This window comes from Neolamprologus brichardi, chromosome 5 (assembly GCF_056152115.1).
Source record: "Neolamprologus brichardi isolate AB-2024 chromosome 5, ASM5615211v1, whole genome shotgun sequence".
In the NCBI taxonomy this organism is placed as follows: Eukaryota; Metazoa; Chordata; class Actinopteri; order Cichliformes; family Cichlidae; genus Neolamprologus; species Neolamprologus brichardi.
In genome coordinates, this window is record NC_142108.1 from 31,457,091 (window position 1) to 31,484,662 (window position 27,572).

Here is a 27,572-nt window from a genome sequence, read left to right on the forward strand (position 1 = left end):
CACCACACCTTGTTTACATAAAGTGCACTGTGTTTTTAAGTGGAAATAAAACAAGAAAATAAAATATTTAATTGTTTAGCTAATTTTGACTATTTGTCTAACTAAAAAATGCTGTATGTTGAACTTTAGTGAGAAAGTTTTTTTTCAAGCGTTTATAAATTTTAAATGGCAGCACATAATAACACCCGTGGTCCTCAGGGGTCAAAAATGTCCCCACTTCATTTGACTGTTTTTTCAAGTATAAAGTATAAATTGTCAATCAAGTCAGTGTTACATCTTAGTTTTACTTAAGACCAACACATTAACACAAAATTTACCCAATATTTTACATTTTAGGGCCACCAGACCTTGTTTATAAAAAATACACTGTGTTTTTGAGCAAAAACAAATTGAGAAAATAAAATATTTAATTGTTTAGATAATTTTGACTATCTGACTAACTACAGAGTGCTGTATGTTGAACTTTAGTGAGAAAGTTTTTTTTGAAGCATTTATAAATTTTATATGGCAGCACATAATCACACCTGTTGTCCTCAGGGGTCAAAAATGTCCCCATCTGGTTTGATTGATACTTAATTAATATGAAGTCGATTTTTCCGCCACTTTTAATTAAAACTTAATTCAAACATTTTTAAACATTTTTTTTATTCCATTTCAAATTTAAGTCTGATAAAAACCTCATAAAAAGGAATTTTTTCTTTGTTTTCGGGTAAAAAATAAATTAAATCATCAGTTATCGTGATTATCGTTTCACAACCAGAGTCGGTTGCTTTAACAGATGATCACAGACGGGTTTATGTCAAAGTTAATTTAGAAAGCTGTTTTTAAACTACTTCAAGTTTTTTTACTGGCAGCAAATAATCACATCTGTTGTCCTCTGGGCTCAAAAATGACCCCGTTTGCTTTGACTGTTTATAAAGCAAGAAGTATAAAATATCATCCATCTCTGTGTTTCAAGGTTTTATTCAACTTTATTCCAACTCGTTACCTGACAGTTTTCTATATTTTGGCATGGTGGGAACACCAGGGCATGGGTCTGAGTGAAGGCAAACTTTCATGAGGACAAAGACGTGTCCATATTTGACACAAGGGCAGGAGGAAGCTCAGGTTTATTCCTCTGCACTGGTCCCATCAGGAGGAAGCTCAGGTTTATTCCTCTGCACTGGTCCCATCATGGACAGCTTTCTTTCTGCAGTTGCAGGCCAAGGGTCATATACAGTAAACAAGTTGTTACAGGTGATTGTTTTCTTTTGGAAACCTGCAATGTTAGGGACAACTCGCGTGTCCTGACTGCAGGAGACGGTTTGCCATCGTACACTAGCATGTTCCATGTACAGCTGGACCTGCATCACATGCTGCCCATGTTTGTATTTCATAGTTCCCTGGTTTACTTGGATGTTCTGTTGGACAGAGTCCTCTGAAGGGGACTTGGTGCTCATACAGTCACATCAGTACCAGGATCTGACATCACAGCAGGAGACACGCCCACTTGTTCCATACACCTCAAATGGGAGCACGTTTGTGTCATGAACGATGATCATAAATATTAGCTATATTTTCATTATCTTCTAACCCTGGATCTTCCTGAACATTGATTCTTCCTCCTCATTATACTAGAGGACAATATGTGCTTTGTCCTGCTGGTCATTGCTTTGCACAACATGGTAAAAAAACGGAAGAAAAAAAAAATTAAGACGGACTTTTGCGAGATCTCGCAAAACAAACTCGGGATCTCGCAAAACAAACTCGGGATCTCGCAAAACTTTTGCGAGATCTCGCAAAACAAATTCGGGATCTCGCAAAACTTTTGCGAGATCTCGCAAAAGTTTTAGCCGCATTCTTCCCATTAGCTCGAAGCTAACGGGAGGTCGAGACCTACTACAGCCGGGAGGAACACCGCTTTCCCGGCACATCGTGCCTCGACCGCCCGGTCGGCTTCGAGCCAGCGTCCGAAGAATGCGGCTAAAACGTTTGCGAGATGTATTCTTATAATTGTTACCTTTTTCTTTTACCCCTGGCTATTTGTGTTCATGTTCTGTTGTTTTGTATACTTCATCTGTTCGTATGTTGTATACTCATTGTTTGTTAAATAAAGTTTAAAAAAAAAAAAAAAAAAAAAAAAGGAGGGAAAAAAAAACAAAAAACAAAAAACTTTTGCGAGATCTCGCAAAACTTTTGCGAGATCCCGAGTTAGTTTTGCGAGATCTTGCAAAACTTTTGCGAGATCTCGCAAAAGTCCGTCTTAATTTTTTTTTCTCCCATGTCCCCTGCGGGGCTCCATACAATACGAAGCACTTTGATGCGACTGTTGTTGTGATTCGGTGCTGTGTAAATAAACTTCCATTGAATATAGAGCACCTGCCTCCTCATTGTGCTGCCTGTTGTTGTTGTTGTTGTGGTTGTTATGACCTTTGCTTGACCCCACACATCAGTGATCCAAGATCAAAGATGTTTGAAAGCAGTATGTTGTGAAAATACGGCTCTTTGCAACACTTTGTACTTTGGGGTCATTTTTGACCCCTGAGGACAGCAGGTGTTATAAAATCCAATAAAAACCCCATAAATAAATCAAATTACTTAAAACTTATTCCAATCACGCATAGTATAGTAATGAATAACGTCTGTTATTTTCAGACCATTTAATGAATAAAAAACACATTTTTGATAGCAAAAGATTTCTTTAGAGGACAAAAATGACCCATGGACAGCACAAGGGTTAAATGAATAAATGCCACGACAACAACTGAAGACACAGCGCTGCTGCTTGTCAGTATGATTTGAGCTTCCATCCCAACACCCACTTTGAATATAAAATGAATATAAATCCATCACACAGCAAGACAGTAATGACTGTTACACAAAGAGTCTTGTGTTAAACTGTTCTGTAAGATATGGATACCCTTTTTATAATTCAGTAAATTTTAGGTGCAACAGCGTAAATGTACATTACAAAATTTTTTTTTTAAGTCTCTCTAACAGTTAAAGTGCAATTGAGCTTTTATTCTGAAAGGATCCTTCACTATGTCCACCTCCAATCACAAAGGTAAAACGCTTTAACAGCAAAACTTGTTCACAGCAGTCTGTAAAGATACAGTATCCCACGCAGCTTAAACTGCTGCAATGTTACAAAATGCATTTGTGAAATCTTGTCCTTTTATGAAAAATATATGTGCTTTTAAGCTCCTGCTTCAGACTGCATTAAATTATTTAATAGCAGAGTGTCTATTTTTAGAGTAAAGTTAAAATCAACTTTAGCTGAGCGCAGGACCAATGATGCAACGATACGTGAAGGCTTTAAGAATTCCTGCTAAAATACATCTGGGTTTCTTTTTTGACACTTGAATGGGAAAAGCTCTCCTGGTTCTTTGCATCTTCATGCTAAAGCTGCTGATGAAGTTCATATAATCTTTCCTACAAAAAAAAGAAACCAATCACCAATTTAAACATTTTATTGTATCAAACAAATTTAGATTACAGATGTAATCATCAATCAAGTAAATCTAGAACAAAAAAAAAAAATCCATGTTATTCAAGTAAAGTATACTACTACCATTCAAAAAACAAGTTTACCCATAAATACATTGCAGGAGAAAAACATAAAGCTTGCAGAGGAATGTTTTACTGTTCTTCTTGTTCATCGTGGATAAAGTGACCATCGTTGGCAACTGAGTAACAAACAGCTGTTGCTGTGGCTGATTAATCTCCTAAAGTGACACTGAAACCTCAGATTTAGTTTTGTTCATTTATTCCATTTACACATGTCAAGTATGATGTGAAGGTTATAGAAAGATTGTCACATGATGCCACTTCAGTGATACAAAGACAGATTACATGACAAATATTTAATGTGCTGATGACTTTAAGATGTCTTTGTTACGAACTAGAATACAAATAAAATGCAACATTTTTAAAAAAGTGTTTAAATTTGTTGTTTTTTTGTACAAAATGAAGCACAGTAAGTACCTTGGGCGTAGACAACAAGTCACTGTACATTCAGTGCCATGCAAGAGGGTGTTTCATGACCAGAATTTAAATTCCCAAGAACCATTCATGTGTCAAAAATGAGGGTGCAATTTACTCACTGGGGATGGATTCCTCCTTGTTAATCCTAAATATGCAAATGGAGCTTTAGAGACGATCGCTTGTACCCTGTTTATCAACTAGACATTTACAAGAAGGGTAATAGTCTAGTTATCAGTACATGCATTACTGTAAGCTGACGTAGCTTTCTACTTCTTATTGAGTAACAATTGCTCACACAGGGTTTAAAGACTTAAAGACAGGCTTTCTCCCTCCCTTTATGATAAAAAGAACTCAAATGACTTTGGGGAAAGGTCAGCAGTGCTTCTCTTCAGCTGTCGGCATGTGTGTGACTGACTGACAGGAGTTTGAATCTTAGCCACACAAACAACAAACTAAGTAAACATATCTGCCCTGTAGCCTTTAAGCTACAGTTAATCGTTAGCAGTGGCCCTGAAGCATAACCAGGGGAGTCAGAGTCAGACCAGCAGTTAGATGTGGTTTAATGTGCGGCACTTTAGCTTGCAGGTTGGTTTTTCTGTTTTCTCTCATTCAACAATCAGTGCCTTCCTATTTGTATCGGGAGTAATTCTCTATTCTGAACAATGAAAACAAAAGCAGAATGACAGCTGTTCCAGTATAATTAGTCTACTTTTCTGATGGCTGGACTGATTTCTGACTGGATTTCTTTTTACATCTGTTTACAGAGTCAATACCTGCAGGCTTGGGATGATGTTAAGGCTGCAAAAAATGTGTTTTCTGGGATTATTTGTGAATCATTTCATCTAGAAATGATCACATTAAAAATGACATTATACGTTTTGTCTGTTTAGAACTGCAGAGCATGAAACTGCATCTACACAGAGCTCTGTGTGTGTAAAAGTATTGATTTTGAGGTCATTTCGGAAGCTTTCAAAGCCTTGTTGGATGCAATCACTGCAACTGTGAGTGCAGAATGTATTAAAATAGACTTAAAGCATGAAAATAAACTTCTATAGATTGAATTTCATTGAATGCCCAGTGTGATTAACCTATGAGCGACTCTTCTGTCAGACATATGTGGGACAAACATATGAAGAAAAGGTCTGAAATGTGCTCTGTGTAGACACAGTTCAAGGCTGTGGTTACCAAACCTTTTCTGGCACGCCCGCCTTCAAAAGTCGAGCCAGGATGACAGCTCAACAAAATACAGATCAACGGTACACCATCATCAGCCTCTTTTTACATTTTAGTTTAGTTTCACCTTATTTTGTAACTTTGGTAATCACAGCCACCCACACACAGTGCTTGTCGGCCCCACCAGGCAGGCTCGACAGTTTGAGACCCACCAGAGCCAAAGGAAATCATAATTATGATCAAAAATGGCTTTCTAGTTTCTTCCATGTGTTTAATCGACTAATTATTAACAATGTAAATAAAATTGCAGCCGAGTTGTTCAAAAATCCAAATATATGTTTACTATAAAATATCAATAAACCCACATTTATTTCTGTCTTTACCGATTGCTCACACGAGACGGCATTTGAATTTAAATCGAAGGTTTTGTCTCTGGTTACTTACAAGGTTCTGATGCTATTTTATTGCTACGAGATGGAACGATAAATGTTGAATTCATGGCACGTATAAATTGATTGAAAATGTCTACATTGATTGCAAATAAAACATTTGTTGTCTTTGAGAAATCAACGGGACATTAAACCTGTGACAGATTACGATAATATATGTGTGAGTAAGACACTATGAAAGCTTGTCCCATTAACCAGATAATAAATCCCAGTTGGGGGATACAATAGGCTAGTTTTAATTTAGTGCGGGGGGAGCTTTAACAAAAACAAATATAATTATACAACTGTCTCTCTACACAAGATTTGTGACACAAAATAAATGTAGAAACTTTTGTTTTTTTTTCTCAAGGTGGTAACTAAGGCCTGGCCGTAGAGGAATATAGAAGCCCTGATGTTTTGGAAAAGTGAATCTGCAGACACAATCTTCTGTCATTGTGTAGGGCTGACTGAGCAGACTGAGCAGCGTTGTGTTGCACAGAGGACTGCTCTATTTCTCTGTCTTCAGGCTGCATTTCTTTGTCTTCTCCTCTGCCGGCTGACTCGCTCCTGCTTTTGTTTCTGCAGAAATATAGACAGAGACATAAAAGAGTGAGTGAAGAGGCTGACGCTGGAGATTTTAATGGACTTGTGCAAATAAACAATAAATATTTACAGCTTATTTAGTATTTCTCCAATTTTTTCTTTTTGCTGCTGTGCTTCTTTTTTTTTGGGGGGGGGGGGGGGGGGTTTGCAGATGAACAGTAAGGTAATCAACATATTGCTACTTAAACATTACATGCATTTAGCTTTTCATTGAGTACTATGGACACATGAGTGCATGTCAGAAGTAGCGGATACCAGATGAAGCCTGAATTTAAACCTCTTATGTGGGATCAATAAAATCAGGGGTTACCCTGATTCTGTCATATTCTCTATTTGCTGTCATCCCTCTAAACCTCCTGCCTGTTAAAAGGAGATGATAAATGAAACAACAAACCCAAATGTTTTGGAAAGCACAGGTGTGTTAATGATGCTCGATTTCCCCTGAAGTATTCAGCTGATCCAGGATAAAGCCCAGACCTCCATCTCTCTCTCTCACTCTGGCTATCTGCAGGTATCTGCACACTCATTGTTAATTTAGTCTATGGTTGTCAACATTAATTTTTTTGTCATGCTAAAATAAATAGCTAAAAATAACAGCTTCTCTGAGCCGAGTTCTGCTTTTGTCTGATATTTGAAGACTGAGTAGTGAAAAACTGAAGTGCAGTGTTGGGGAGTAAATGGTAAATGGCCTGTATTTGTATAGCGCTTTACTAGTCCCAAACCCCAAAACGCTTTACACACCCAGTCATCCACACATTCACACACTGGTGATGGCAGCTACATTGTAGCCACAGCTACCCTGGGGCGCACTGACAGAGGCGAGGCTGCTGGACACTGGTGGGCCCTCTGACCACCACCAGTAGGCAACGGGTGTCTTGCCCAAGGACACAACGACCGAGACTGTCCAAGCCAGGACTCAAACCGGCAACCTTCCGATTACAAGGCGAACTCCCAACTCTTGAGCCACGATCGCCCAGTAACACAGTACATGTACCGCCGTTACATATTTAAAATACAAAATATGAGTAACTGCATTTCGTTAAAGTTACCATTTAAATAGGTGATAATTAGAATACACCTACTTTGTTGAAATAAATGGGTTACACAACAGTCATTTCCAGTTTCATATGTTAGGCTATCCACTCTCTAATTTTAGTAATTCCACACATTGCCAGAAACCCAAACAAACGGTTCTAATGTAACAACGTCAGTTAAACAATGGACCCGGAGCCAGCACGACAGAGGCAGCAGTGCATGGGCAGGAATTCATTTCTTATTTGGCAACTCCGACACCACTTCACATTTAAAGAAGAAAGGAATGGGGGAATATGACTGTGCAATGCCAGCAACCAAGCTGCTCTCAGCATCAAACCCAAAGAAACATCTGGAAGTCAGTTCTTTTTAAAAAACAAATGTTAGCCTACTGCAACTACCTGTAGCTGAGGTAGCTACCTGGGTTATGTGCCACTTCAGTACCTTCGATGTACTATTACTGAAGGCTACTCGCAATATACCAAGTAATCCAAAGTATTCACAGTATGCTACTCACATTGAGTAACTTAACGGAATACATTACAAATTACATTTTGGCGCATGTATTCTGTAATCTGTAGTGAATGCATTTAAAACGTAACTTTCCCAACACTGCTGAAGTGACATCATACCTGGAGGGTATGTCCATTATTTATATACAGTCTTTGGCGTTTCACTGTCATGGTTTATAATATTGGAACATGGAAGTGAGGCATCATTAATTTTACTTGTGCTTTCCTTACTGTGACAAGTCAAAATGTGTGCTGTGAAAGATTTACAAGATGGAAAGCAGAGAGAGGAGACAGACTTGTTAACCAGCTGATAGTGGAGCTGGAGCAGGTGTGCTGAATCTCTCTGATGACCCAAGACTTCACACCAGGCATGGATAAATCAGATTGGGTTTTCACAACCCTAAACTGTGCTTCTCCAAACATAGCTCATTAAATGTAACTCTAAGATTTGTATTATTCTGCATCCATGAGGCCAAAACAGTCACTCAAAATCCAAATGTGTGAGAAATTAAGTCAAGTGAGTCACGCAACCAGCCAAGTGGTGTATTACCTGCAGTGGTGAACTTGTAGTCACAGGTTTCCCTTTGCTCACATGAAACTTACTACAGTTGAAATCAATGAGCAGCATTTGTATCATCCTATCAAACGATCAGCAGCCAGGAGTGAGCTGTGTTTGTCTCAGCATGTGACATATGATTAAAAGATTTTATATGAATTTTAAAAGCACAAGACCGGAGAGATGTTGGGCTTATTTCAGCCGTGGGTTCACTAATAACACCATCAATGCCTCATGAAAGATTTTAGGACTCACAGCAAGTCATAGAAAAGAAATGACACATTTCAGCGAGAAAGAAAGAATGAAATACAGAAAGGGAAAAAAACTACATGCTCCATTTGCTCCATTTGCTCCATATGCCAGTATTAGCTCTCCTCCTGCCCCCTTTTCCCAAACCTGATTTTTCCACTCGTGTGTGTAGCTTCCTCTCAGAGTATTTCAGCCATGTCGGTGCTCTGTGAAATGGGGATCAAAGCCACTTCGCAGATGTTTGTTGACGAGCCATGATTATATGACAGCAAGCCAAAGCTGTTGCGCAGTTTAACAAATTTAAATAAATCCTGCCGGCTGCGTGGAGGACGAGGAGTCCCCTGAGGAAAAGACCACGTTGGAGACATTTTCTGCAAAAAGCAAGGCTCTAATGACAGTTATGTACCTGCTTGTGCATTGTTTTGTTGCGATGAGGGATCTGCTACACTGGCAACACTGAAACAATCCTCTTTCTCCTTGGAGAGGGGACACTCGAGCCCACCGGCAGCCTCTAATAGACTCTCCCTCGAGAACTCTGCAGAGGGCAGAAAGACGGAAACAAGATGCAATGGAAGTTCAAACTGAGTTGAAAAGGATGAAGATGTTTTAGTTATTTCAACTAGTCTCATCAACAATTGCACCTGAAGCGTCCAGTTGGTGATCTTTGACAAAGCTGCCAACAACTGATGTTAATAATCATTCATTTATTTCCCCTGTCTCACTGTTAACTCCTTTCACCCGGACTGAGGACTTAATCTGCAGCTCATCTATAAGGTGAATAATGCAAAAAGATAAAAAAAATGTCAGTGTAAAGCTTTTTAAGCTTTTACACCACAAACACATCTGTGTTACAGCGAATTTAAAAAAAAATGGCCCTGTGCTATTACAGCTTCAGAAAAAAAGAGTCTTGTCCACTCATGATGCATTAGTCCCGGCCAATTACTAAAGTGTACACAGTGTGTGCCGTGACCTTGTATCCACCTTCCATTACACTGAACTGTTATCCCTGACCCGAAAAACTCACCTCTGCTTTTGTCATCAGACGAAAACAGAAGCAAAGCCAGGAGATCGTATCTGTTATGGTGCTGCTTTGATCTAGGAAGTGCTGTTTTTTTTTTTTTTACTAAAGGAGAGTCAACATTAGTACTGAATATTACAACATCTATAATCTGACAAAATATCAAAACCAAACTACCTGGGTATGGCGAATGGTTTCTGCAGTGAAACCCTGTATTTGGTGAGGTTTCACTGGAGGCTGAAAAGGTTAATTCCTAATGGAGCCTTTGGGAGCACGCTGACCTATTTAATTTTTTTGGTGCTGCTTGTTTTGGCTCTAAAAAGGGCCTCAAGGACAGCCGAGCTGCTCTTTGATAATGCAGAGAAAGTCTTTCCTTATCTGGACAGCAAAGTAACCTGGAGAACAGACATGGTTATAACTCGTTTTCTTTTTATCAAATCATCTTAAATGATTTGTTGCATGATGTGTCAACATTACAGTATGTCATCAAAATAACATAAAAGTTAAAATATACTAATTATGTTAAGCTAACTATGTTATTTGTATTAGATATTTCCTGTTTAATTCCATCTAGTCTATCATGTTAAACTAAACAAGCAGCTAGCTAAATTTTTATTGATGATACTGAGACAAATATGGTTTCTTCACATCGTGACAAAGAAAACGAACAATTCTTTTAAATTCTGACTTTTCTTTTAAGCATGTTTCCTCATATTTTCCCATTTTTATCTGATGCCTTTCTTTCACGTCGACCCTCCCCCTTTTCTCCTGATCCATCATCGATTTACATAAATTCCTTCCCGACATCTTAATGTTTCTTGCCTCATTTTCTGCTTTACTTTCATCCCTTTCCCCTTATCGAACACCCCGGGCTCATATTAATGTGCTGTGTTTGTTATTTCCAGTATTTTCAGCTTTCTGTTTATGATGCCACACATACCACTGGCCTCCTTATCTTCTCTTTCCACTTTAGGACCTTCATACTGCTTCATAACCATCTTTTCATTAGTTTCTATACCCCTTTCCCCCCCCGCAGTCACCCCTCAGGCTTTATTCATAAATTAATTTATGTTTTGTAAGCAATATTTATTCCCTCTTATGCTACACTGACTGACTGAGATACAAAAATCAAAAGCAACCAAGCAGATTTACACAAGTATTATATTCATGTCCAAATAAGGGAGAGGAAGTAGAAGTTGAGTTGGCTACAAATAGAAGGCGAGTAGTTTGTTTCCCAGTTCTTCCAGTCTGCATGAAGAAATGTTCAGAACCCCAAATTGTCTCTGTTGCATCCAGAGATGGGCAGTAACGCGTTACTTGTAACGAGTAAAGTAAGGGATTACTATTGCAAAAACGGTAATTAGATAACCGTTACTTTCCCGTAGGAACGCTGCGTTATTAAAACCGTGATTTTTTGCGAGAATGTCTCATGACGGTGACGTAAGCGAGTGCGACGTTTGTGACAACAGCTGTGTGCAGATCAACAATGGATCATATATCGAGTGCAGAGAGAGTATGAGCGTGCAGCGTTTGAAGTGTGGAAGTACTGACCTTACTTTGAGTTTGATTCCATAAAAAGTGACAAAAACATTAGTGTCCGTTGTGCGTGGGAAGAAAAATTCTTTTTACAGCGAAAAAAACCCCTAAACTTCCAAGCAAGCACCGAGTAGCTACGACGTAATGGGAAACTCACAGAGAAGCTGCCGTATCCTTCCACTGACCGCTGCACACCTGCACCAGGATAAACCTCCGCCTGCCCGACTCCTGCTTTACAGGTGAAAATAGAGCAACAGGACCGCTAGTCTTTGACTTTATTTATTTCCTGCTGTGTTTTACTTGCATCTATTTGAAAGAGTGAGTGTAGCACAAAAAATATTTTATTTTATGTGCTGGAATGTGCAGAAAATAGGTTTAAATGTTAAACAAATTTCTTCCAGTCAGTGAATGTTGCAGATAATTAAATTTTTGCTTGATGCTTAAAGTTAAAAGATTAAAACTAATAAAACAAGTTTTAAAAAGAGACTTTTCCATTTGATTACATTTTGTATGATGGATTATGTAGAAAAAGTAGAATTGGGCTGAAAGATCTATCACTTTATCACCTATTCAGGGTGTAAAGCGTGTTTTAAAAAAGTAACTAAGTAACTAAGTAACTAAGTAATTAATTACTTTTGAAAATAAGTAATCAGTAAAGTAACGGGATTACTTTTTTGGGGAAGTAATCGGTAATTAGTTACTGATTACTTTTTTCAAGTAACTTGACCAACACTGGTTGCATCTGGCATTTTAACAACAAAACATTGTATGACTGTGAGTGTGAATGTAACATCACAGGGTTTTATAAAATCTTGTTTGATAATTAATTGAAATAATTGCTGAAATCTGAAGAGAACAAATATTTTACAAAAAACAGGAAAAGAGGAGATATTTATGCAAATCTTAGGGCCTCTCAGAAATATGCTCTTGTGCCCTTTGGAGGAGTCTAATTTGCAGGGTTGGGAAGCACAGGATTGAAAAACAGCGAAGGCACTGAGGCCGAGCAATATTCAGCTAACAATCCTCACAGGGTGCACAATTATAGCCGCTTTTCCACGCCTATAGCTGCCACTCGAAGTTGTTTTGCAGAACACTTTTTCATTCTGTCACTTTGTCAATGTCATGTCTGTTAGTATTGGTGCCTTCTTTGTTCTGCAGCTGAGGGATCTCTCTGCGGCTCTCTGAGCTTCAGGCTTTTCAATGCATGCAGACGGAGGGGCGGATCATTCTGTCCGATGTAATGATGGAAATGATGATTGCTTGTCGCTAAGCATGACGGCATGTAATGTAGGTAGTATTAGAGGGTATTTTTTACCCGTTATTTGCAAATAACTCCTACCTACTGAAATCCACTATCACTCCAAAATATGATTTGATAGGTTGTAGAGGTAGATAAATATCCACTCATGACCATATTCACTGAAGATTATCTTAAGGGAAAATCCACATAAACACAGAAATACGGTAGGTCTCAGTGGACCAAGTGTTGAGTGTTAGTCATTGTGTCTAAATTAGTACTGTAGCAGATTTTAAGGATGCATCTGTTGCTGAATAAGCAGCTGCAAGCACACAAATTAAATCCTGCTTGACAGCCTCCGCACATACCCTCCATTTGGCAACGCAGTTTCTCAAAGGCCTCTGCAGTGGCCTCATCGTCGTGGGGGAGCTCTTCTCCCGTGGGCACCGAGTCGGGGCTGGGCCGGTCTGACAGGCAGCTCTCTGAGGAGCATTCGTCCCCAGCTCCCTGCTGCTGCCTGTACAGGTGGTGCTCTACCAGGAACTGTAGCTCTGGGAGGTAACAGAAGAGGTAAAAGAAAAGCAGGGAAGAGAAGAAAATGACAAGAGGTTAGATAAGTGGAAGAGCTATCTTGCGAAGGAAGAGGAGGTGGGTTTGCAGGAATATTGAAGTTAAAGGGTAAATTTAAATGCAAAAAAAATCACTAGGGAGGTGAGAGTAAGGAAAGAAAGAGGAGTGAGATGAAGGCAGCCAATGGGAGAAAAGATGGGTCATGAATAGCACAAAGGTAACAGAGATGAAGGGAAGTGTAGGTGGAAAACATATTGTGGGTTAAGAATCTAATAAACTGGCAACATTTAATTAACCCCCTGCACAGTTTGGAGTGACAGCGCAGGTAAAGACACATCAGAGTTTGGGTATGAATTCTTTAATCGCCGTCTCCGGCCTCCTCCATCTGTGGTTTATTAGTTTTAATCCCCTTGTAGTAGGAAACTAAAGCACACTGATTATCTCCTCTGCAAGAACTGACTCATCACACTCAGAGCATGCAGTTTAGCTGTAAAACTAATTGAAAAGGAAATATCCTAGAGCTTCCTATTTCTTTTATCTCGTCTTTAATGTTCTCTTGATTCACTTTTCGCAAACGCTCCATGTTATTGCACGTGCTTTGCATGAAACCATTTACATGTTGTGTTTGTATGTAAGCTGAATTGGTTTCTTAAAAATGGATTTGCATTACATTGCTGGGTCCAAGTACCCCATAGAAGTAGAAATAAAGATAAATAAATAATTTGCCTGTTTCATGTGGTGCAGGACCTTAATCTCAAAATTAGAGACTCACTCTTTAAACTGAAAACATAAAAACTGGGACGAATTCTCATAAGACAACGGGAAAATGAGTGTCGGATTGAGTGCCGACCGGCTCCAAATATAACACCCAACACCAATAAAAACATGTCATCAACTTAAATGAGAACACCTGGACTTCCACTGGATGTTTTTATTTGGTTAACGTTTGGATTTGATTCCTTTAAAAAAAAAAAACTTCTATAACAATTTTAATGTTGAGAGGTTTAAATGTGGAGTGATCTGGCTAACACTGGCAAGCCACTTTCTTAGCGAATAGAAATCTTTCATTTTGTGCAAAAAAATTTACTTTTTTGAACTAAAGCACTTACTGTATGTATGAGGCGTCAGCTAGTTAGTTTATTTTTTTATCTTTGTGTTTCATCAGCTTTGTGCTGAGCAATATATAAAAAAAACCTTAATACTGACTGTTGGAGCTATTTGTTCTTATTTTTTCTTATTTTGAAATTAGTTAGTTTGTTGTTAGTTTACTTATATTTTGGGGTTTATTTATAAGTTATTTGTCGGTTAATATTTTTGTTTCAAAGTTTGTTTGATGTTAGTTTGTTAAATTAGTCAGGAAGAGCTGTAGGGCCATTTTGTTTTCTATAAATAAAGCGACTGGTATAGGACCAGCATGCACTGGGGTGGGCCTATGGTTTTTTACCAGCGCAGGAGAAGCAGCAGGAAGTAACAAAAAAATGGATCTTGTTATTGCTTGCCAAACTGGATAAATAAACCATAAAAACGCAACTTTCAAGTTTGGACAGTGGACTTCTTTTGCCTGCGTACGAAATAGTCTCTCAGTGCAGCAGTGGCTTGTGGACTTTTAATTGTGGGATGTTTGATTTGTCAAACAAAAGGAATTGCCACTACACTGACTAATACGCTGCAATAGTTTTCGATTTCAATTCAATTCAGTGCTACTTATACAGCACCAAATCACAACAACAGTCACCTCAAGGTGCTTTATATTGTAAGGTAGACCCTACAATAATACATACAGAGAAAAACCCAACAGTCATATGACCCCCTATGAGCAAGCACTGTGGCAACAGTGGGAAGGAAAAACTCCCTTTTAACAGGAAGAAACCTCCGGCACAACCAGGCTCAGGGAGGGGCGGGGCCATCTGCTGTGACTGGTTGGTGAGATGAAGGAAGACAGGTTTTGGTTGCAACAATATTTTTCTGTGTGGTAATGAGTAGTGTTAGTCATAAAGAGCTCATCTGTGATCAGTTGGTGTTTTATCAAAAGAGCACACAACAACTTAACAGAGATTACATAGAGTACTGGTTTATGGTACTTATTATCATTTTGACTCGAGCAGCTTACTAACCTTCTTTGTCCCTTCAGTCATTACCACAGTCTTCACTGTGTTACAGTAAAGTAGTGACGGAGTATAAAGCATTGTCTTCCAAAGCCAAATGTGACTTTTGCATTTGTTTCTCAAGCACCAAAAGTGTGCTATAATACCTAAAGTACCAGCATCACACTTACTGTAGTATTGATGGCAATGCTTATAACATAGCTCACCTTTCATCGTAGGCGTTCCCTTTTGCCCTTTTCGCCGTTGCCGAGGGGAGTTCAACAAGGCTGCCTGTGAAACATCAGCGCTGCACGTCAGCTGGGCAGAGAGCTCTTAGATTGAAGATATTACTATAACATAGAACTAGCTTCAAATTGAAACCCAGGATTCACATAATTTCATTTTCGTAATCTCGTTACAACAAAATCAGACTTTAATAGAGAAGAAACTAGATTACCTTGTACAGCTGATTTGGGAGACGATCTTCATCAATTTCTATGAGAAAGCAAACAGTAGAATGAGGACAGGATTAAATTATGAAAAGGCAGACACACACATGATAACTGCACAGAAAGTTTCCACGTATTTCACAGTGTGGTTTTAACAGCTTATTCTTCAGTGTGACTGCACTGTCGCTGGAGCACTTGTGTGTTTGAACAGTGTGGAGCACAGTGGATATAAGGTGACCTCCAGCCACATGGTTATCTGACACGCTGTAACCACAAGCACTGCAATATGGTTTGCTCCATTTTGATCCAGAATTGTTGGTCGTAATGTTTTATTTTTCATCACACGTCTGAAGGATTCTTTTTATGATCCACTTACATCTTTCAAATAGACCCCTGTGTATGCTCAACAGCTGTTCTCAGATACACACCTAAGCACGTGCAACACAAAAGGGAAATAAATATACATCATACTGTGGTGCACTCTTGAGCAGAGCTTAGTTTGACTGCAATTATTCACATATTATATATATATATATATATATATATATGCATAAAATTCTTAAGAATCTAAAAATGTTCATATAAAGTATAAAACTTTTACAGCGAGGTAAAGAATCTAAAAGACTAGGCTACAGCTGCCTGAACACTTAAATATTCTTTATTTGTTGTTAAGCTAATTTAGTTTGATAAAACTTGTGTGCTTGTACTGAAATGACATTTTAAAAGCAAGATTTTTACTTCTAATTAATCACTTAAAGAGTTTTATAGCACTATTTATTTGGATACAGTTTTTGCTTAGCAGTAGACAGTGTTGGGAAGGTTACTTTTAAAATGTATTCCATTACAGGTTACAGAATACATGCCCCAAAATGTATTCTGTAACGTATTCCGTTACGTTACTCAATGAGAGTAACGTATTCTGAATACTTTGGATTACTTAATATATTATCATGCTGTTTACAACTACATGAATGTACTATTGCTGTGATTTATTACTGTTACTGAAGGTCCGCGGCTCCGAACCGTAGTAAAGGGACCTCTGGCTAATACGGTGGGTTCTGTGTCGGGCTCGTAGCTGAAAACTAGCTTTACTTTGTTGTCTGGGTCAACTTTGCTAGCGACAGACAGAGAGAGGAGTTGAAAGGCTGCTCCAACAGAACTTATTGTTTTTGGAGGAAAACACGAACACGGTGTACAGTCGAGTCTTAATAGCTTACTTACAACTGGGCTCGTCAGGCTCTCTTCTTGGCTGCAGTGGTTATTATTATATTTACATGCTTCCAGCTCCCGTTTTTGCTCGATGACAGCTCGTACTTTTCCTTTTTCTCCCTCCCTCGCTCACAGACACATAACGTGTATGGCAGTCCATTCTCCCTGCAGCACGGACTACACTGCCCATGATGCTACATTCTTTAGAGCTATACCTGTAGCATTCTGCCTATTAGCTTAGCACAACAACAACAAAAAGGCCTCTCTCACCCAGGAAACACGCAGAGAGAGAGAGAGCGTCACCCTGTAACCATGGCAACTGTAACGCTGCCACCTGGAACAACAGAACGTAGCTGTCAAACAAAACCCAAACAGTCCTGACCCGCCACAATATGAAACAGGGAAGTACCGCCGTGTAATCCATTTATTTCAACAAAGTAACTGTATTCTAAATACCACCTTTTTAAACGGTAACTGTAACGGAATACAGTTACTCATATTTTGTATTTTAAATACGTAACGGCGGTACATGTATTCCGTTACTCCCCAACACTGGCAGTAGAGGACAGGTCCATCACAATATGAAGTATGACTTCTGAAGCTCACGGGATGAAGAAAAACTCAATAAAAAAATCAATATATGAAACATGGCTCTGTTCGAAACAATGAAGGACCGAGAAGGAAAGAAAATACAGCTCAGCAGAGTACAGTGAAACCATTAACCGGGATCAATAGCGAGCGTTTTGAACTTGGATCCAAATCAACGTTTTACAGCTTTAAACTTTTTTTTCTAGGACACCACCTTGTTGCTTGGCAACCTATGCATCCCCAGGCACTGGGAAGGCACTGTGTGTGCACCAAAATATTCCCACTAAAAAGTACGTGCTAGACTGCTGAAAAATGCCACTGATGTGCTCGTTTCTTTTTCCATCGCTCTCTCTCTGTCTCTCTTCACCACACACATGCATGGGGGTGTAGGAAACATGGCATAAAAGCCAATAAATTTCATTTAAAAAAAAAGATTCATCCCCGTGAAGCCGAATCCTATTAACACAGCATCCCAGGAGTTTTAGAAGGTTCATATGACATTATGGATGTTTTTCATATTAACTTGTGGGCTCTCCTTTACGTCTCCGGATCATGTTTGATAAAACAGTCTGAAATTATCAGTGAAAAAATACGTGTATTCTATGTTTCTTGAGCAGCACTAAAACCTCTCACTGTGTTTGCTATGAGAGGCTGCAAATATTATCATTAGAGTAAATATGTCCTGCAATCCTCAATATGATAAACTGGAGAAAGTGGCTGGATGCACAGTTGTGAAAATATATGTTAAAAGGTGGTCTTGTAGAATTTTTCACATTAAAAGCTTGATAAAGTTGATATATGATAAAGTTGTCTCTGTAAGAGGCTATGGCCTTATTTCTATGTAGAGTGTAAACCATTAACTATCATTAGCCAGAAAAACAACAAAACAATATCCACACTCGCTGTAACACCTGTGGCTCAGGTGGTGGAGTTGGAAGGTCGGTGGATTGAGCCCACAGTGTTATGCAGTCTGAATGTTGAAGTATTCTTAAGATACTGAACCCCATATTGCATTGACTGGAGCATGTATGCGTGTGTGTGTGTGTGTGTGTGTGTGTGTGTGTGTAATGAAATAGATAAAAGTGCTGCATGAATGTGATTGTGGTTGGGTGAATAAGACTTGCCTGGGTATACAGAAGGCTAGGGGGAAATGGTCCCCTGTGTCCTTGACCCTAATTAAAAACTTGTGTCTATGTTCAAATTCCTATTACTTACAATATATTGTTTATTTTTTAAAATATGGTCCCCAGAAGGACAGTTAAGCTAAATTTGCTTTAGTGCAAGCCTTACCCTAACAGTGACGCAACCCTCGTCAGATTCATGTGCTCGTAACATCTTTAATAATAATGGATTGGATTTGTATAGCGCTTTTCAAGGCACCCAAAGCGCTTTACAATGCCACTATTCATTCACTCTCACATTTATTTTTATTTTATTTTATTTTTTTTGTTTCACACATGGTACAGCCGTAATTCATTTCCCATACACAACCTTCCTTTCAATTAAAGTAAAACTGTTTCCATGCATGAAAAGGAGCATTCTCCTCCTTCTTCTTATTGACACCTGCCCCCTATCTGTGATAATACAAGTAGGCACTTACAACCAAAATTACACTCTGACAATATTCTGCACATAACAAAACAAAACAAAGCAAACAGAACAATATACTCAACAATGAGCAATACCACTAAATCTCAAACTAAAAGGATCATTTTTCTACAATTAAATTCTATTATTTTCAACTTCTTCATATTGGTTTATCATTTTATTCTTATAGCAGATTTTAAATTGAGAAACATTTGTACAACACACAACACATTCACACACTGGTGGAGGCAAGCTACAGTTGTAGCCACAGCTGCCCTGGGGCAGACTGACAGAAGCGAGGCTGCCATATCGCGCCATCGGCCCCTCTGGCCATCACCAGTAGGTGGTAGGTGAAGTGTCTTGCCCAAAGACAAAACGACCAGGACAGAGAGCCCAGGGATCGAACCGGCGACCTTCCCAACCCCCTGAGCCATGGTCGATTGCATAACAGCTAAAATAATACATACCAGTCTTATTATCTTGTTGTTTACTCAATTAACAATCATATTTCAGTTTTATGATGTGAAATATAGACATGTTGCAAAATTATTGTGACGTTCAGTAGTAAAAAAAAGACGTCGCCTGGCAAAATACAACCGCTTCAGTGGACCAAAATTGTGCGTCCAAAAATGAAGTATAAAAGACGTCACTCTGACATCACCTCAAGCAGCAGGACACTATTTCACATTTTAGACTGCTGCCTAAAATGTATTTGTGCTTATCTTAGTTTTTCTTAGGTTTTATGATGATTTAAGTTAGTATTTGGGATAAGCACAAGTTTTAAAATGTTTAATTAAATCAAACAGCACAACTATTAAAATGTGTAGCAGTAGAAAAGCTAAAAAATAACTTGGGTAAAAGAAGAAATGTTCACATGGCTGATATTCAGATTGTTTTGTCTCGTGTTGGGCCCATCTGTGATGCAGAATGAGAGAAAAGGCCAATAAAAAAAAAGCCTTTTCAGCACTGATGAGTCTATCACTGCAGCTCCCAGCTGACTGTCTGACACAACGCCAGATGAGAACAGAGAGGGTCTTCTGCCTCCACTTTACTCTGCCAAGCCGCTCCAATTTAGCTATGCACTGCTGGTGTCTGTTTGAAGCAGCCCTGGTATATCTGATAAAGAAAAAGCAGCCTTGCAGTAAATGAAAAGGAAACACTGTTCTCACACTTTGCATCTGAAAGGCTTGTTTTTCTGTGTTCATGTTGCAGTTTGTTACTGTTGGTTACAGAGAAGATGGGAGGTGAAGTCTTTGGTTTGTGCACAAATAATAATTGCCTGCTTTTAATTTTAAAGGCAACATTGTTCCTCCTCCTACACTCAATCCCCAACAAACCAGTTGCCACTTAATGCATAAGGCAGATATCAGCTGTTTAAACTCAAACAACCGTATAATGTTGAAATGAAAAAAGGCTTAAGGGCTGGACGTCTAAAGACTGATCAGAAAAGTGTCTTTCCTCTTGCATATAACAGAAAACCCACTTTATTATTAATAGTATGTGCATTTTAATCAGCGCACACACCCACGCGCCATTCTTTTTTGTTTTGCTTTGTTTTGTTTTAATATGCTTATTTGTATTCTTGTCAGCAGTCACTTGGCTTAGGTACAAAGATTTTTCAGTCTTGCCTAAAGTTGTTGTTTTTAGTCCTGCACCTAGAAACAGCACAACACAAAGCTTCCTGACGCCTTTTGGATTTAACATAAACACAACAATCACGCTGTTTTTAACATCCATGGCATTAAAATGGAGTGTAACATAAATACTTTCTTTTACTTTGTGCACAAAGAGAGATTACAAAGTGGTAGGTCTGTGAAGAGTGCGCTATTTAGTTTGTCTTATTCTTAGTGAAACATGGTCTGTATGTGTAATATTCAGAAGACTACACATATATATGATTATATCATATCATATCATGTTGGAAATTCCTACTAGTTTTAAATGTGCCAAAGTGTGTCAAGTGCCAGGATCCACTCCTACAAAGACAACCTGCTGCTGCTTGTGCTCATGATATGTGGTTAAAGTATTTCATATATAACAGTTCCATAACCAGTGTTGGGAAGGTTACTTTTAAAATGTATTCCATTACAGATTACAGAATACATGCCCCAAAATGTATTCTGTAACGTATTCCGTTACGTTACTCAATGAGAGTAACGTATTCTGAATACTTTGGATTACTTAATATATTATCATGCTGTTTACAACTACATGAATGTACTATTGCTGTGATTTATTACTGTTACTGAAGGTCCGCGGCTCCGAACCGTAGTAAAGGGACCTCTGGCTAATACGTGGGTTCGTGTCGGCTCGTAGCCGAAAACTAGCTTTACTTTGTTGTCTGGGTCAACTTTGCTAGCGAGAGACAGAGAGAGGCGTTGAAAGGCTGCTCCAACGGAACTTATTGTTTGGAGGAAAACACGAACACGGTGTACAGTCGAGTCTTAATAGCTTACTTACAACTGGGCTCGTCAGGCTCTCTTCTTGGCTGCAGTGGTTATTATTATATTTACATGCTTCCAGCTCCCGTTTTTTCTCGATGACAGCTCGTACTTTTCCTTTTTCTCCCTCCCTCGCTCACAGACACATAACGGGTATGGCAGTCCATTCTCCCTGCAGCACGGACTACACTGCCCATGATGCTACATTCTTTAGAGCTATACCTGTAGCATTCTGCCTATTAGCTTAGCACAACAACAACAGGCGCTCTCTCACCCAGGAAACACGCAGAGAGAGAGCGTCACCCTGTAACCATGGCAACCGTAACGACCTGCCACAATATGAAACAGGGAAGTACCGCCTGTAATCCATTTATTTCAACAAAGTAACTGTATTCTAAATACCACCTTTTTAAACGGTAACTGTAACGGAATACAGTTACTCATATTTTGTATTTTAAATACGTAACGGCGGTACATGTATTCCGTTACTCCCCAACACTGTCCATAAGTGACGCTGCTCTTTTGCATTTGGAGAAATGTGAACGCATTTTTAAAAACTAGTGCAACAAGCAATTCAAACCTTGATTCCTTGATTAAAGAGCACTAATATCAGAGCTGCCATAGTCAGTAGATATTTATGGAGCTGTGATGTACCATTTGTGCATACTGCAATATTCAATAAATAATATGTGATGAGATTTTTGGGCCACCACTGGGTTTATAATCAAATTTGAGATACGGTAGAAACATCTCTCATAGACTTTCAATATGGTAATCAGCATGTAATTTCAGATGCAGCCATTATGGCAAAGTTTAATTTACTGTAACGAATCAAATATTTCTTTTTCATTTCTCTCAGTTCTCCTCGTCTCACCCTAAGAGTAAGTAAAGCTCTTCTTCAGAGAAAGCTGTAGTGAAATTCACCACTTGCTTGTAATAAATTCAGTTTCCTCCTTATTTAGCCTGCAGTCTGCGTCCCGGTTTTGGATAGCTGTTCCTCTGATGTGCTTTTGGGGTTCACAGTGCACAGGACAGAGCAATCTGCAGCACATTAAATAATGCAGGAATGTGTGTGATGTGGGGCACAGCAATTCTGCACCAGCACAGCTCCTCTCCCTCGTCGTCATGCGTGCTCCCCATCCCCCTTTCCGTTGCACATCCGTGTTCTGTCTCGGGCTCTGATTACATTTCTGTCTCTGATTTGATGTCAGTCTTTGCCGCTGCTTGTGAGGATCACAGGTAGCAAAAAAAACAAAAGTAGCTTGTGGGGCTGGAAAGTAAAGCCAATGGATAAATGCCTTAAGCCTGCCTGATTTTTAACGGCCAGCAGGGGGTGAATCCTTTGGTTACAAAAAATAAAATAAAATAAAATAAAATTGGAGTGCTTAAAAGTTTATGGGAAAGCAGCCAGCAGCTATGTTATGTTTATAAAATAAAAGCATAAATAGGAGTTCAAAAAGAAGATTATCCAGGGTATTCTAATGCTTTCAGCCAGTGAGCCTGCTGAGCTCTCAAAGTCACTTCTTGCTCTTTACACGCTGTTTTGAAACATCAAGAGGCCAACAGCTAAAAAAGCTCCAGTCGAGATTTCACGATTCAGTTTCAATAACCAATCGCCGATTTTACACTGGTACCCATTTTTTTCTGCTAAAAAAAAAAGAAGAAGAAAATATATATTTGTCACTATCTGATTTCTATATTTTTACATTCTAAATAAAGATAAATAGAATACACTTTAAAATTCCCTGAGGCGAAGTTTAAATCTCTCTGCTCAGTTTGATCTGAGTTAATGGTTTTTAAAGAGGTGTGAAAGGAACACTAGTGATCTACAAACCACAGCAAGGAGCCATGACAATAATTTGCTATAAATTATTATTATAATAAAATCATAGTGTAGAAATTAAAAGTGTGTACTTATAAATGGGCACCATTGTGACAATAACACTACCTGTATGAGGCATGTAGTGCAACAGCGTCTTAACAGTGTGCCTCCCAAGATGTGTCCGAGTAAAAAACTGTCAACGTGTATCAGTCAGGGAATCACTCACTTCTCGCTGGTACTAAAAACTATTCCTGCAGACCAGCTTAGCAAGCTAACTGTGCTTTACTAAGGGCTATTTGAGTCACTTCTCATTTTAAGTGACACTAAGGCAAAACAAGATAAATCCATATTATGGGATAAGTGGAAACTTTCTCCTGTACGATTCTGTGGAACCTAAGAGACCTTTTGGTCTCTAGTACGTTTAATAAGTTTAGAAAGAAAAAAATGTTTAAAAGACATTTAAAATCAGAAGCCTGCAGTCAGTATCATCTTTATCAGGGATCAGCACAGCGGCTCATCTGCCTTCATCTCCTGTCTTTTTGTTAGTGCCACCATCTCCAAACCATACATCATAGCAGCTCTCTTGTAAACCTTCCCTTTCACTTTTGCTCCTGTCTTTCTGTCACAAATCACCCCTGACACTCATTTCCACCCACTCCGCCCTTCCTGCACTCCTTTCTTCACCTCCGCTGTGCACTGTACATTGCTTTGGATGGCTGACCCCGGGTGTATCAGCTCATACACCTTCACTACCTCTAATAACCTTTCCACCTGCCTCCCCCTCATTCACACATACATATTCTCTGTTTTTCCTTCAGTCCCTGGAATCAGTATAATAAATATAAATGTAAGTAAATTACACTTTTATGTTTTCCGGTTTTGTCCATACTTATTCATCCTCCTATTCCTTTATTTCTAAAATGACTTTGCCCGCTGCACTCCTCTGCACACCCTTTCGAGTTCCTTATTTTTCTTTTCTCGTCTCTGATCTATGAAGCTAAGGGGATTGTTGAGGATTCGCTCCGCACTTTTATTCAGAGATCAAGGTTGACTTTGAGACGCTGCACATGCTCAGTGTCCAATTACTGACTCAAATAAATGCAGAGGCACATGCACTTGTGAGCACGCTTTCACAGTGGTTTGCAGACACCAGGCATATCACAGGAAACACTTAATTTTAATCTGTCCAAATTAGACTGTTGTTCTTTGCAAGATAAAAAAGCAAAGACATGTCATCTTTCTGTGATAAAATGCTTTGATATGAAGAAAATAACAGTTGTGTTCCCCGAATCTGTCCACAGCGAAGCAAAACACGTGTTTTTTTCTTACTCAGCAGGGAGTATAACCCTCAGTTTCCTCACCTAAAAACGCCTGTTTCTGCCCCATTCCCTGCTGATCATCTGTTAATTCTGCAGTAGGTCACATTACACACTCACAGAACAAAGTAAAGCAAAGGAAGCGGGGAAGCATGACTCATATAGCAGGATAACTCTCAAGAGGTCCAGTGTTGTGTTTGATCATTAGATCCCATGAGTGGACGCGCACGAGGCTGTTTCATCTTGCTTTGTTGCAGCAGGAAGATTCATTTGGTGCATGATGGAGTTTAGATGCAACGTCACAACAAGCAGGAGAAGATATCAGTGTGAAACATACAGTACTGTAATTGAGGTAATTTGATTGAGAGTGGGCCTGAATTAATTTTGCGTCCAGTGTTGGGAAGGTTACTTTTAAAATGTATTCCATTACAGATTACAGAATACATGCCCCAAAATGTATTCTGTAACGTATTCCGTTACGTTACTCAATGAGAGTAATGTATTCTGAATACTTTGGATTACTTAATATATTATCATGCTGTTTACAACTACATGAATGTACTATTGCTGTGATTTATTACTGTTACTGAAGGTCCGCGGCTCCGAACCGTAGTAAAGGGACCTCTGGCTAATACGGTGGGTTCTGTGTCGGCTCGTAGCCGAAAACTAGCTTTACTTTGTTGTCTGGGTCAACTTTGCTAGCAGAGACAGAGAGAGGCGTTGAAAGGCTGCTCCAACGGAACTTATTGTTTTTGGAGGAAAACACGAACACGGTGTACAGTCGAGTCTTAATAGCTTACTTACAACTGGGCTCGTCAGGCTCTCTTCTTGGCTGCAGTGGTTATTATTATATTTACATGCTTCCAGCTCCCGTTTTTGCTTGATGACAGCTCGTACTTTTCCTTTTTCTCCCTCCCTCGCTCACAGACACATAACGGGTATGGCAGTCCATTCTCCCTGCAGCACGGACTACACTGCCTATGATGCTACATTCTTTAGAGCTATGCCTGTAGCATTCTGCCTATTAGCTTAGCACAACAACAACAAAAAGGCCTCTCTCACCCAGGAAACACGGAGAGAGAGCGTCACCCTGTAACCATGGCAACCGTAACGCTGCCACCTGGAACAACAGAACGTAGCTGTCAAACAAAACCCAAACAGTCCTGACCCGCCACAATATGAAACAGGAAAGTACCGCCGTGTAATCCATTTATTTCAACAAAGTAACTGTATTCTAAATACCACCTTTTTAAACGGTAACTGTAACGGAATACAGTTACTCATATTTTGTATTTTAAATACGTAACGGCGGTACATGTATTCCGTTACTCCCCAACACTGTTTGCGTCTCATAGTAAGATTTTCAGTGAAGAAGTGCTTTAAGTTTAGAATTATAGGTTTGGCTGTGAGCTGTGGGAGGTTAGGCATGTAGTTGTGATATCTGTGAAACTGCACAAACTCTATTTGTGCAGGTTTATTAACTCGTCACTTTTTTGAATAAGGGGACCCTTCATTACCATAACGTCAAAAAACAAAGAGACGAAAGCACCTAAACCACCTTTCTCAAGGTTTCACCCAAAATAATGGAAATGGTACCTGACTGACCTTGAAGCCTTTATGTGCACACACTCGAGCAAAGATGAATGAGTCTGCTTACAAATGACCGAGTGGATCAGCAGTGCTTTTTTTTTTTAATTCTAAGACTGAATTCAGCCTTGAGTAAAATATGCAGTTATCTCATAATTTTAAATGAGGTCACTCAAAAGGGTGCAAACAAAGACGACTCCGGCAGGTAAGCTGAGCCTTTCTGCAAAATGCTTAATTCCATTATGCGAATATAGTTGGGCTACTGTGCACACACCTGATAAGAGTCCTCTGTAATGTGAATGACAGCTGCTCACCTGTCATTTAGCACAATAAGGGATAAAATAGTTAGCAACACTTTGCAGGTGTAAAAGCACAATATCGTCACTCAGCTGCCTGCTGCTCAAACCACAGCTCTCAGAACTGTATGTATGTCTCCCCTGTGCTTAAAGAAAGCCCAATTCTGCTTTCTTAACAACCTGTCATTATGTCAGCCCACAGATAATGAACACAGAGTAAGTTGATACACAAGTGACAAATATAGTGTGCGTGTTTGGGTTTCCTTACCTGGTGACGATTGATCACTGGATGCCACTAAAGTGGCGGGCGTGGGTCTTCGTCTTCTGATCTGAAAAATGTTGAGAAATTTAAAGTGAGACTTTAATCTTTACTGGGCTGAAAAAGCCCTCGAGATGGTACATAATAACTCAGGCATTTATGTTTCACAGCCATGCCCATCAATTTTTATGCTTTTTTCTCTACCTGATCAAAATGCTAAGCAGCACTACAGCAATTTCTCATATTTTTTCAACTAACCAATGAGGAAGAGTCTAGACTTGTTCGCCAATGATCAATTCAGTATCCTTTTTCTCTGCATGATGCTGTCAGACCAGCCTGGACCTTTGTGTTTGGTAGTTAAACACTCTGAAGATGCCTGAGCTGAACAACAGCAATCCTGCAGTGCTGAGCATTGAGAGCAGCAGGGCAGCATGCTACTGCTAGCTCCTACTAGCTTCTTCTACCACTGTGGACTGTGCTAGAGACCATTCTAGGACAAAATATTAAAGTACATGCATTTTGTATTTCTGTATGAAACACACTGACTTTACACTTTAAAGTCACCTTAAAAACAATGTGCCTGAAACATTCCTCAGAGATTTTGGTCCATATCGACACGACAGCATCAAACAGTTGCTGCAGATTTGTTGGCTGCACATCCATGATGCCCATCATGTTCCACCACATCCTAAAGGTGCTCTATTGGATTGAAATCTAGTGACTGTGGAGGCACATTGTTGTGGCCATTTTTGTTGAATGTTTATAAAACGCAATTTGTATTCATTTTTGTTTTTTCTTTAAAGTTGTAAGAATATGCTGACCTAGTTTTATGTAAATTTGTAATTCATTTTATTGGAAAAGTTTTTTGGAAAGTGATTGGTTTATTGGCTTATGGACCCTCCCATTAATCAGGGGATTAAGAGCACCCTGGAGGGGTGTGGTAAGGATGGTTTTTTGTTTGCCAAATGTCTGATGGGAAGACGGGAGGGTTAAAAAATGATTTTTTTGACCACTTTTGGAGTTGTTAAAGCAAATTAAGTTAACTTTCATTTAATTT

General features: G+C 39.2%; 1 protein-coding gene across 1 annotated transcript in view; it reads right to left on the reverse strand.

Moving 5' to 3' along the window:
- Nucleotides 1-3,434: 3,434 nt before the first annotated feature.
- The window catches only part of LOC102792220 (protein phosphatase 1 regulatory subunit 1A-like), a 38,531-nt gene continuing 14,393 nt past the window's right edge, over nucleotides 3,435-27,572 (reverse strand). The window contains exons 2-7 of the mRNA XM_087841066.1: nucleotides 26,525-26,585; nucleotides 15,419-15,456; nucleotides 15,189-15,252; nucleotides 12,676-12,858; nucleotides 8,923-9,051; nucleotides 3,435-6,143 (exon numbers count right to left, since the gene is read on the reverse strand). Of these exons, the coding sequence (XP_087697192.1) occupies nucleotides 6,073-6,143; nucleotides 8,923-9,051; nucleotides 12,676-12,858; nucleotides 15,189-15,252; nucleotides 15,419-15,456; nucleotides 26,525-26,585 (546 nt within the window). The 3' untranslated portion in view covers nucleotides 3,435-6,072. The remainder of the gene's footprint in view (nucleotides 6,144-8,922; nucleotides 9,052-12,675; nucleotides 12,859-15,188; nucleotides 15,253-15,418; nucleotides 15,457-26,524; nucleotides 26,586-27,572) is intronic.